Consider the following 13029-nt stretch of genomic DNA (forward strand, 5'->3'; position numbering starts at 1 on the left):
GTCGTCACTATAAAGAATTTTATTAGGAGGTGTTGTCGCGCAGATTGGCACGACAACGCTCGGATCGGGGGCTGTCACTCTGATCCCCGATCCCTCCGTTTAAGCCTGTCTCCCGCGGCAAAGGGGGGTAGACCCTGTGAGATAATGAAGGCCAACTGCCTAACAGTTGGTTGGGAGACACGAGATACAATATAAAAGCACTTGAAAGATTTAATTAATTGAGCAGACCAGTGCCTTAAGAGACTGATGTAGAAACGATTACTTTTTAAATGATATAGAAACATGAGCCATGAACAGCAACCATCTATCATCAGCTAAATCACTATGCTTTTAAAACGACCAAAATGATATCCAGCAATTGAAAATTTTAAAAGATAAATGCTTTAAGCCACCACGAAAATTCTAAACCATTAACCAGATATCAATTCGTATCTTGACTCAGAATATTCAGCATGAAAGATATAGCATGATAATAACTGAATCTCGCAAAAATAATTTTCCACAAAAATTTTTTATTTTTATTTTTTTTATTTTTAAGTTTTTTTATTTTTTTTATTTTTTAAAATTTTTTATTTTAAAGATGAAAATCTAAAAAATGAAAATCTATTCTAAAACTAAAATCTAACATTTAAAAAAACAAACCTAAAAATATATATTTTTTATTTTTAATTTTTTATTTCCATATAAAAAAAGACAAAACAAATAAAATCTAAAAATTTAAAATAAAATTTAACCAAAGTCTACAACGATTTTTTGATTTTTCCATTTTATATATATTTTAAAATCCTAAAGCTCTAAAACTAAACTAAGCGTATCTAAAATTAAACTCTAACTGGAAATTAAAATCTAAACGCTAAAGCTAACATCTAACAATACATTCTATGACTGAAACGTAACTACACTAAACACAATTAAAATTTAAATCTAAAAGATTCACGAACTATGTAAATATTAAAAAAGCGTAATGTCAAAAATTAATACAATCTACCAAAAACTAAAAAACACTGAGCCGTAACCTCTCAGGACTCATTCACGCTTACAAAAATGAATCGATACGCAGCATACCTGACCCGAGAGAAATGACAGCGGACGGATTGCAGGGGTTGAGGATCGAATAGAAGTTGGTTTTGTTACCTGGAGGTTCCACGGGTTTGCCCAAAATCGTGACGTTATGAACAATGAACTGATCCGGCGGGCTTGAGTACACGCAGAGCACAGTCAATCGATTTCACCATAGCCGCATGCCTGAGTGTTTGCACATAGATAAACTTTGTTGATCTCTCGCTGGACAGCGTACGTATTGATCCCTGAGCTTGAAATACACAGAAAACTGCCCTTTGTCGTGGCAATGGTGGATCGATTCTCTGTCGGCGGCCACAAAGAAGTTAAAATCGTTTTTTTTTTGCAGGGTTTGCAGATGTGGCAGGACGTGGTTGCAGCAACAATGAAGAACGCAGGTTTGGGCATCGGATTCACACTCAGGTGAATAGGAAGAACGCGGAAGGCTTTTTACAATTGCGTGCTCATTGGTGGACGCTAGGTGATTCAGGTGCATAGACACCCAGCATTTGATATTACGCAGAAGCCTGGCATTTGATGCCTCTTTTCGGAGAGCCGCCCAAGAGAAAATTTTTACCCAGCCAACAACTGATTATCTTCGAAACTTCGTATGCATATGATCAGACAAGTGATAGATAGAATCTGAGACTGATCACAAAACTTTCTGTTTTTATCATTCAGGAACCTCTGGAGAAAAATCCTATACCTGCAATTTCAAGAAAAACAAAACCCTAATAAAAATTGCATAAAGCAAAATCCAAAACCCTAATGAAAAAATTTGAAACTCTAAGACAGCTAATAAATTTACAAATTTTTGGCCCCTGAAATAGCCAGATTCAGCAAATAAGAGCAGAAATACTTTCAGAATATCATAAATTTTGAACTTCACTGTGAACTGAAAGAAAAATCTCTCGAAATAAAATTTAAAAAATTAACCCAGGGCACAATCAGCTGGGCTCTGCACAGAAAGTGCTTGCGGGAGTTGGCTGGTTCAGCCGAGAACTTCCCCGAACGCCCACAAAATTTCCTTCAAAAAATGTTTTCCTGCACATCTCAAGCAACCATCAGCAAAGAGAGAGAGAAAACTGCTAGATCTCAGGAAATAATGGAGATACCTGCCATTATTTCAGAAACCCTAGCAGCCCTCAAACCCTAGCACGTGAGCAAGATACCTGTACTCACAATGCTCTGAAAAACCAGCTATTTTAACTGCTGAAAACTAAAACATGCAGAAAAGCAATAATCTCACAGCAATTCTAGAGAGTAACACCAGCCAGTTTGAACCCCAAAGTCTTCTTTATTAATCAGAAATCAGATTACAAGAGAGCTTTCAGTACAGACTCACAGATCAGATAACTTGAAATGACCCCCTAAGACCCTATATAAAGGAAACGATCCTAACGGCTAGTTCAAGTGATCCATGTAGAAATGATCTCGACCGTTGATGAGGATCAAGACATCTCTTGATCTCATCCGTCGATTTATTAACTTAAAATATTATTATTTTATTAGTTAGGGTTTTTGCTTGATTTTTTAACTTTTTATTATTTTTCATTATTTTATTATTTTTATTCATTTTTTTAATTTTTTAAATCATTTTAAAATGGATCACTGAACTAAGCCTTCGGAAACATCACCTAGGACCTAGGACTTAGGACTCATGAGGGGATTTAAAACATTTCTCGACCCTCAGGACACATTACATCATGACTTTTACAAAATTACATCTTAAGGGACAAACCCATTTAATACAGACCCTCACAAAACACCCAGCTCTGCGACACAACGATAATCTAGCAGATCAACACACTAGGATTCTCCTAAAGTTCTAATGACAAAATCAAACCCGGCTTTGGGGTCAGGTTTGAAGGAAAACTCTGCCGATCCGAGGATCGGTGAGACAAAAAACCTTCCGGGACGTAGATTATCATCAAAAAGTTAGGTCCACTTAGGCAAACTACATACATGACTTCATGTCTGCTAAGATTATTTACAGTTAATACATGCAGACTGGGTTTACAATCAAAAAGATCAAACTGCTGATGATGGCAGGATGGCACGGACATGCTGATCAGGTGCTGCTTCTTTCTGTCAAGAAAAACGGGGTGCACTGCATGGGTAGTTGACCAGTAGAGGTCAACAGGAGGTACTAATTAGCCGAGGTGAACGACAATGTTCTCTAATTGTCATCTACACAAGACCTCTATGTATATAAAGAGGTCACCATTTTGGATTAAATATCGTCATGAGTGTAGGCAACAACTTTATATAATGTGTGTCATATCTCCAAAAGAAATTATATATATCTATATATATATATATTTTTTTTTTGCCTTTCCAAGAAATACACATCTTGGGGAAATCCACCAGGGACTTCCCTTCATTTTGAGGAACCCAAGGTAAACCAGATTCTGTAGGAGTTTGAGGCTCTGTCAACCCAAGGCTCAAGGCTATTACAAAACAAAGAGCTCAACATGTCACTTGCAGGAATTAAATATGGGTGTGGAGCAGGAGGATAACACTCTTCCTCTCAACCACCCAAGCTTGACCGAATTGACAATCCGTCTCTAGTGATGTACATATATGCATGTGTACATAAAACTGAGTTGAATAAAAGCAACAATGGCAATTCCTTTTCTCTTGTGAACTATTTCTTCATTGTTCTTTTGCTTTTCAATTGAAGTCTTGTGCACATGTATTGTTTCTTACTTAACTGTGTCTTATTAATTTCTAAATTGGTAACTTCGGGTTGAATCACTTTTAAGTTTTAGCGTATCTTTTTTAATTTTAGAATTCACTTCTGTAGTCCTTATTCAGGTTAGGATGTGTTTAGAGTGGTGATAATATAATGTTCAGATATCAAACATATCGATGCACAAAACATCAAAGTTACTAGAAGTGTGTTGCAAGAGCCAATGCAGGTGGTTCTGAAAATTTTAGGATGTAGGGATTAATCTTATTAAGATATTCAAAAAATGATTTAATGTAATAAACATTATAATTATTGAAAATATAGTTGATTATAATAAACCAAAGTTGTAAGACTCAGACTTGACAAATTCTAGCTTTTGGCTCAACATAAGTCGAAGACTTAACAAACTGGGCTGAAGACTTTGCGCTGTCCTCTAGAGGATTGCTATTACTGCTACCATGCTGTTAGAGTTTTTGTCTATTGTGTCACTGCTTGACCAACATGTTCTGGTGGTTCTTCTGCATGTGTTGTGTACTGTACTTTGTTTCTTGTAATAATATGATATTTGTTTTGTTAATTTTAGGTATGTTCTATGCTTAGAGCAATTTATTTCAATTTTCACAGTTAGCTCAATATCGTTTCCAGATTAGCAATCACATCAGCATAATAGTAAATTGCAGATAGAACATAAACATAAATCGCAGAAGACAAGCCAAGACAAGAGGACACAAGATGTGGTGCTAGCCAGGGACAAACCCCAATGTGGGGAAATGCTTGATCAATTCTTCTTATATGTTTTTCAATTTTTCAGCAAAGAGAGAGAGATAGTACATTTACAACAAAAGTCAACACTTTGACTTATCTAAATAAGAGCATAGATCATCTCTAAGAAGATGATACATGAGGTTGCTGAACTCAGTTGAAGACACGCTGCTTCAACTGATTCTCCAAGATGACTCCATCACCATGCTGCACCTATCATTGTACTGCTCCTCATTATCATGCTGCATCTCATTGTGCTGCACCATGCTGCACCCATCATCACTATGCTGTATCTCATCATGCTTCACTAATCATGACTGTACCCATCACTGTACTGCTGAGCTCTTCATTGCACTATGCTGCACCCAAATGCATCATCCTGCTGCAACTCACAGTGTTGTGTGCACTATGCTGCACTGTACATCATGCTATGAATAGCTGCTCCTATGTGCACTATGCTGCACTGTACTTGCAGCTCCCATTGCTGTACCAATGCTGCACCATGTACTTGCTGCTCCAAGTATCATTGCTGTCCCATGTACCATTTGCTGCACCATGTACTTGCTGCTTCAACTATCATTCCTGTCCCATGTACCATTGCTGTTATGTCATGATCCAATTCTGGTCAACACTTTGACCCAACAATCCTCCACAAAAATATTGCTGTCACCACTGTTAGCACTGCTGTGCCTGCACTTTTGGTTAGGGCATGTACCATTGCCTTTAACCCAACACACAGTCAGCAAGACTAGCCCTCAAGTGCTGCGACCTACCTTGGAGAGGCTCCTCCCATGCCAAGTTGTCCTCTTAAGGGTCTGTCCACCTCAACGCAACCCTAGAATACCTTTAACAGCTTGCTATGGCCTGCAGCCTAGCTTGTTGTAGCTTTCGGCCTCCTCCAAAACGTGCCCAAACAGTCACCCAATTACCAGCGTTTTGCTCCTCCTCTACTCGGCCTAGCAGCCTGCCCTCTCGGCCCTCCTTCCAACAATCCAGTCACCTGAAATGGCCTTCGGCTAGGGTATCATAGACCTGCAGCTAGGGCTGGACAGACCTGCGTATAAGGGCAGCGTGTATAGGCCTCCTCCACCGTGTATCTCCATACTTGGACTGCAACTAGGCATCCTTTAGGCGGCATATAGAGGCAGGGATCTCCTCTCTTGGACTGCAGGTAGACCATCCTCTTAAGGACCGTGGCTAGGGTAGTTTGTTTAGCTTCCTTTCCTCCTGCATTTAGGGCTTCCTCCTCTTAGACTTCTCTTCCACTAAAACCCAAAACAAGTGGAGAGAAATCAAGAGTGAAGTGTGTGTGAATCAGTGTTGTTAAAATCGCGATTTTTTCACCTTTCCGCATAAAACGCGATTTTTATCCCAAAAAATCGCCGGATTTTTTTTATAGCGATTTTTTCCGAAAAAATTGCGATTTTTTCTAAAAAATCGCGATTTTTTTCGAAAAAATCGCCGAGGGCGCAGGCAGCGGGCTTTTAATAGGGAAAAATGATTTTTTTTATGTCATTTGACTGTCGCCGCGCGGAGGAGGAGGAGAAGAGCTGAAGGAGAAGAGCTGAAGGGTTTGGGTCGACTTTGGGAGCGAATCCAAGTGTTTTTAGGAGAAATCCAAGACAAGATCACCAATTTGTCCATAAAAACGGTATGTAGATTAATTTTTTTTTGTTTTGCTTCTTTAAAAACTTTGTTTTTCATTGTTTTTAAAGAATTTTTTGTAATTTTTCATTGATTTGGGATGGGTAATTTGTTATGACTATGAGAACCAATTTTTTATTTTTATTTTTTCATTTTTTTTAAACATTGTTTATGTTTTTTGAATTTTCATTGTTTTTTGGCATTTGCCATTGGCATTTGGTTGGGTAACTTGGGTTTGGAAATTGGGATTTTGGAAATAATTAACTTGTAATTTTGTAAATGCTAAATTGTAATTTGTATTATGTAATCCTAAGTTCCTATTTCCTAATCCTTATTTTTCCATAGGTTTGCAAATTCAAAATTCAAAAACAAACATGCCAAGGAAATTGGATCCTTTCTGGGAATATGGTGAACCTAAAGCTCCGAATGATAGACAAAACTTGTTTTGCAAGTTGTGTGGAAAGGAGATAAGCGGGGGGGTGTACAGGTTGAAGTTCCACCTTGCACAAATCCCTGGACGTGATGTGGGGCCCTGTATAAATACAAATCCTGAAATTATCCAAAGAGCCATGAGAGCATTGGGAGAATTAGAGCACACTAGAGAGGCCAAAGAAGAACTCAAAAGGCAACTAAAAAGGTCAGCTGAAGGAAGTGGGCCAAGTGGCACTGGTTCTACTGCAGCGTCAGTCAATCCGGTAGCTGCATCATCATTTTTTGTTCCTCGAACCACACCTGGTTCACAACCAACTATCGGTTCAATGCTAAAAAGAACTGAAAAAGAACAAGCTGATAGGTTGATGGCAAAATTTCTCCTCTGGAGTGATATTCCTTTCAGCATTGTAAGGAATAATCCATTTTTCCAACCTACTGTTGATGCTATTGCCAGTGTTGGCCCGGGGTACAAAATCCCTTCTCTTCATGATTTCAGAGGCCGGATTCTTCAAGAGGAAAAGCGTGACTGCACCCAAAGATTGGAGGATTTTAGGGCATCATGGGCACAAACAGGATGCACTGTTATGTCAGATGGTTGGACTGACCAAAAGGGGAGAACCCTTATAAACTTCTTGGTTAGTTGTCCCAAGGGGACTATGTTTATCAAATATATTGATGCAACTCATCAAATCAAAGATGCAAGAACTTTATGTGATTTGCTGGATGTGTTTATTTTGGAGGTGGGTGCAGAAAATGTTGTCCAAGTCATAACGGACAATGCTGCAAATTATGTTGCTGCTGGTAGAATGTTTATGGACAGGCATCCTACTTTATTTTGGACACCTTGTGCTGCCCATTGTATTGATTTGATGTTAGAGGACATAGGGAAAATTCCCTTTGTCAAAGATATTGTTGACTCATCAAAAAGCATCACAAAATTTATTTACAATCACACATCTGTGCTTAGCTTGATGAGAAAATGCACCAACAACAAAGAGTTGGTGCGCCCCGCCATTACACGGTTTGCGACGAGTTTCATATCTCTTCATTCCCTCTTGAATTCTATGTGGGATTTGAAGAGAATGTTTCTTTCAGAGGAGTGGCGTGCTTCGTCAATGAGCCGCAAACCAGAAGGAGAGGCCGTGTGCAGACTAGTTTCATACCAGGAAGACTTCTGGGCGGGAGTGCAGGAGGTGTGCGCTGTTACTGAACCTTTGGTAAAGGTTCTTCGGTTGGTTGATGGTGAGAAGCCCGCAATGGGCTATTTGTATGAAGCCATGGACAGGGCCAAAGAAGCCATTCGGTCCTACTATGATGATAAGGGAGATGATGGGTTTCAGAGACAACTCCTTCTATGGGAAGTGATTGATGAGCGATGGAACAACACACTCCATCGTCCCATTCATGTTGCTGGGCTTTTCCTGAACCCTGCATTTTCTTATGCATGTGGGTTTGATTTTGATGCTGAGGTCGTGGAAGGATTATTAACCTGTGTCCAGAAGATGGTGAGATCTCCAGAACAACGTATAGAGATCTCTAGACAAATTGAGACATATAAGATGTCAGGTGGCACATTTGGCTTTGAGATGGCTGTCACTGATAGGACGATTAAAATGCCAGGTATTTTTTAGTTTGTACTTTGTAACTTTGTTTCAAATTTCATTGTCTCTTCAAATTCCATTTTTTTCTTATGTTTATTTAAAATTTTATTTGTAATTTTGTTGTAGACGCATGGTGGAAGATGTATGGTGGCAGAGTACCCCTTTTGCAAAAGCTTGCCGTACGCATCCTCAGCCAAACATGCAGCTCCTCAGGATGTGAGCGCAATTGGAGTGTATTTGAAAAAATACACAACAAGAAGCGCAATAGGTTAACACTTAAACATTTAAAATATTGCAAATTTCCAAATAAATTTTTGAATTCATTAAAGTTTTAAACAATATTTTTTTTATAATATTAATTATTAATTATTATTTCATGAACTTTGTACAGGTTGGAGTCCCATAGACTTAATGACATGGTCTATGTCTACTACAATCTTCGATTGTGGGTGAGACAACTAGAGAGGACACCTGATACGGAAGCCATCTCATTGGATGGGATTGACACCACTGCTGAATGGAGGGTTGAGACCGAGAGGCCTCTCATGGATCTCACTGATGATTGGTTAGTGCAGGATGAGGGGGAGGAGGAGGAGGAGCAGGAGGAGGAGGTGACACCGCCTACCCGGGCTACCACTACCACCAGTAGAGGACGTGGTCTCCGTCTACCTCAGCCTCCTGTAGCTGCTACTACTAGTTCTTCAGCTTCTAGAGCACGTCAGACTCCACTGCCATTTCCACCAGCACAGGCACCAACTTCTACATCTAGAGGGAAAGAGAAAGTTGTGCCATTTTCTCGCAAGAGGGGCAGAGGAAATCAATAGGATTAGACTTTCATTTTATTGTATATGACATTATGACATGATGAGATACATTATCATATTTTTTGTTGATATTTTGAGGCTGAGTTGGGACTCAGGACTTACTATTCAGGACATGATTCAATGTTATGTGTGATTTTAGCGCTAGAAATGATATTAAACATCTTATATATTAGTTTTTTTATCATATTTATGTGTCAATGTATTTATTTTATGTTGTAGATGGTTTAGATATTAAAAAAATTGAAAAAAAATGAAAAAAAATGAATATTTTTGTGCCAAACGCTTTTTTCCCGCTTTTTTCCGCTTTTTTCCCGCTTTTGCCGATTTTTTCCGCTTTATTCCCGGCGCCGATTTAATCCCGATCGCGCTTTTAACAACATTGGTGTGAATGACTATCAAGTCACCTCCTTTTATACTAAAACGTTGAGCACACATGGGGGTTATTTGGTTGCTGGCCGATCTTGACGAATTGTCCCATAACACAAATAAATTCATATCTCCATGAATACTTATTGGAATCAGATGATCTTTAGATCAGTCGTACACCTCTCAATGAGAGGGATCCAAGAAAAATATCAGCTGCCATAAATAAGATGACCCACATGGTGTTTGGCCCTAGTTGCCAATTTTAACGCTCCTCAACTAGGGAGAACTCCATCCACTGATCCATCTGCCAGACTGTACTATCTCTGCTATCAGTGCCTTGCACTGCTCTGCTGAACTATGAAGAAGAAGAATTGATCGAGAATGTCTCATACCATTCTCTACTGACTTGAAGTAAGTCCCATATGAAGAGAGTGTGTCATACCACTCTTACTGATCCCAGATCAATTCCAAAAGAGAGTGAGTTATATCACTCTTACTGACCCGAAGTCAGTTCCAATTGATCCCAAATCAATATCAAAAGAGAGTGTCTCAAACCACTCATACTGACCTAAAGTCAGTTTCATTGATCCCAGATCAATATCAAAAGAGAGTGTCTCAAACCACTCATACTGATCCCAGATCAGTTCCAAGAGAGAGTGAGCTATATCACTCTTACTGACCTGAAGTCAGTTCCAATTGATCCTAGATCAATGTCGGTCATCCTAGCATAGGGAGTACGGTAGATACATGATGCGTCCATCGGTACTACTATGGTCCCTAACCCCATTTCCCTACTCATTGGCCAAATGAGAGGTACTTCCCATGAGTCCCAGACTGCATGGGTAGGATGCATTGACAGGAGAACCACTCATCCTGTCCATAAGTCGCCATAGGGTATCACAGGGGAACGCTGAACCATTCACCCTGTACATAATGCACCATTAGGGGAGGGTGTTGCCCTATAGTCGCTTGTTGCTGCAAGTACCCCAAGCCTCCCGGAGCTCCCAGAGCTCAATGCATGCATCATACAAGATCCTCATAAGAGGGTCTCTCAACGACTCCAAGTCATTTTGGAAAGTCACAAATTTGACCTTTCCTTAGGGCTTCGATAGAATGTTTGCGACCTGCACATCAGTCCCAATGCGATGGAGCCTTCTTGCTCATCAATGTACGATATCCCAGATAAAGTGGTACCTGATGTCTATATGCTTGGAGCGATCATAAAACACGGGATTCCTCAACAGTCGATGTTAGAATTTCTAAGTCTATCCGTTAGAAATTCTTCCTGTACTATCTGATTTATTTCTTCCTACTTGTTTAGTTACTTAACAAGTTATTTACCATGTAAATATTGAAAATAAATACAAGTACAGTATCAACACATACAGATCATCAACTGAAAGAAAACAAGCACAAGTGACATTGTTGCTTTTGGACTAATGTCCCCGGAAAAACCCAATGCGGGAAAATCGGTGCAGCTATCAGAGGGTTTTATTATTAAGCGGTTTCAAAATACAATCTGGGTGCCAAAAATGGCTCACCCAACAGAGAATGCCCTCGGTAGTAGTACCTCTCAGTCGAAGACAGATATTCTGGTTAAATCACTAGAGGGACGATCCCACAACAACATTACAGTACTTCTGCTGCTCTCTGTCACTCTGATAGGGACTACGTCACCCTATCCAACTCTCCAGCTCCAATCTGCCCCACGAAATCTCCCAGCGTCAGCCTCTAGGGTCTGTGTCAGCCTCTCTGGCCCAGCGTTAGCCTATTTGGCCCAGCGTCAACCTCTTGGGGCTCTGCGTCAGCCTCTGGAGCCTCTGCGTCTCCCATGCTAGTCCTCCTCAGGCTCTATGCAGCTCCTGGCTGCCTCTGCATGGCCTTTCGCTGCCTCTGCGTGGCCTCTGGCTACCTCTGCGTGGCCTCTAGCTGTCTCTACGTCAACCCTTTCTCAGCTTCTGCGCTGATGCTCCCGGTACTATCTCTGCCTCTCTGTTACTGTATTCACTGCCCCTCAGCTGCAACTCTGATCACTCCTTTGATTTCCTCAGCAAGCCCTGCCACAGAAAATCGAATTCTTGATTAATTCAGTGTGTTCTCCAACTGACCCTCAAGCCTCTTCTTATACTTTTCTCATTGACAATTCAACGAACGAGATTAAGTCCCTAATCAATGACTAAGATTAGATCTAGCTTGATCCATGACTTTTGGACCATTCTAACTTAGTTTTATATTAATTCACATTAATATTTTATTTTTGCTAAGTTTAGACTTAGGAACTCCATAAAAAATAATTATTATTTTAATATCTCCCAAACTGGTTAGATTCGCCTCTCCACCAATTTTTGTGGCTAGAGCACACCCGATGCTACCCCAAATCAACACTCCCTCTTAGCGAGGACTGTGCTCTAGTAATACTCCTCACTGAGTATTGCTCTGATCATCTGGCATCGATCCCTATGCTGATGCTAGGCCTGTTGCCCAACATCCTCTGCATTGCTGCATCATGTACTGCTACCCATGGCCCTACCACTGCCACTGCTGCATCCGTATGACAACTCCCTCTGCATCCGTGCTGCTGCCCATGGTCCTGCCACTACCACTGCCACTGTTGCATCTGCACTGCATCCCCTCTCATCATGCTGCATTGTGCTGCCCATAGCACTACCACTGCTAACTGCTACATTGCAACTTAGTTACTGAGAAGTAAGTCACTGATCCTCCGAACTCTGGCATCTCTGTCAGGCTAGAAACACTCCCGATGCTGAAGCTCCCTTTGTCGCTGACAAGTGCTCCCTCTACAGACCTCTGCGCTGCTGCAACAACTCCATGCCTCTCACATTGTTGCCTCACGCTGTCCTGGGACTCCTGCACTATAGCCCTCTCTATCGCTCCATCCACATTTGTCTCTACTGACATCTGCTAGTCCTGTTACTCCTCTTCAGGGCTCTCGTAGCAAGGTATAATCCAAGAGGTTGGGTACCTCGAGGATCCTGCCCCTCATCGCCTGTAGTCCGTCTGACTACAGCTCGATGTCTCCCCACCTCTTCTCTCGAGGTGCATGAGCACTCATGGCACAGTCGTCATCAGTCTCCACTTCCTTCTCCGCCTTAGCCGGCGCAGCCTTGGTCTCAGAAGCCTCTCCCTTGCTCTTCTTCCTAGGACACTGGTTCACATAGTGACCCAGTTCCCCACAATGGAAGCACTTGACCTTGGAGAGGTCCTTCTTCTTTCTTTTCTCTTGCTTTCCCACAGATGCGAGAGCCGCATCTTCTTCTTCCTCCTTCTTGATTCTAACCCCTTTTCCGCTACTCCCCACCTTGGACACCTGTCTGATCTCTTCTTAACGAAGAGCCGCCCACAGTTCCTCCCAATCTGGAAGGCTTTTCTTGTCGAGTATGCTCTGGACAAATACCTCCCAATCCTCTGAGACTGTGTTCAATGCGGTCCTCACCATCAGTTCTTGATCCGGTGTGGCCCCTATGGAAGTTAGCTGATCACGGATCTCCTTCAATCCACCGAGGAAGACATTTATCTTCTCTCCCTTCTGCATCTGATATGACCACAGCTGGTTTTCAAGTAACATCCTCCTCTGCACAGAAGTACGCTGTACAATTTATTCAAGGCCTCCCACATCTCATTTGCTGTC

General features: G+C 41.0%; 2 protein-coding genes across 2 annotated transcripts in view; both read left to right on the top strand.

The window, feature by feature from the left end:
- Window positions 1-13029, top strand: part of LOC149159897 (uncharacterized) — a 171328-nt gene that overhangs the window by 80764 nt on the left and 77535 nt on the right. The window lies entirely within an intron of this gene.
- LOC149159898 (uncharacterized) lies at window positions 7672-8733 on the top strand. Its single transcript, XM_089437597.1, has 2 exons — window positions 7672-8458; window positions 8582-8733. The coding sequence occupies exon 1, from the start codon at window positions 7672-7674 to the stop codon at window positions 8218-8220; it is 549 nt and encodes a 182-aa protein (XP_089293723.1). The 3' UTR covers window positions 8221-8458; window positions 8582-8733.

This window comes from Pinus tabuliformis, chromosome 5_2, assembly GCF_031772625.1.
Source record: "Pinus tabuliformis cultivar Carrire ecotype Pingquan chromosome 5_2, CPIR1, whole genome shotgun sequence".
Taxonomy (NCBI): domain Eukaryota; kingdom Viridiplantae; phylum Streptophyta; class Pinopsida; order Pinales; family Pinaceae; genus Pinus; species Pinus tabuliformis.

Bases quoted from the DNA above. Each gene is read 5' to 3' on its own strand.
- LOC149159898 (XM_089437597.1), top strand. From the start codon at position 7,672: ATGTTTCTTTCAGAGGAGTGGCGTGCTTCGTCAATGAGCCGCAAACCA.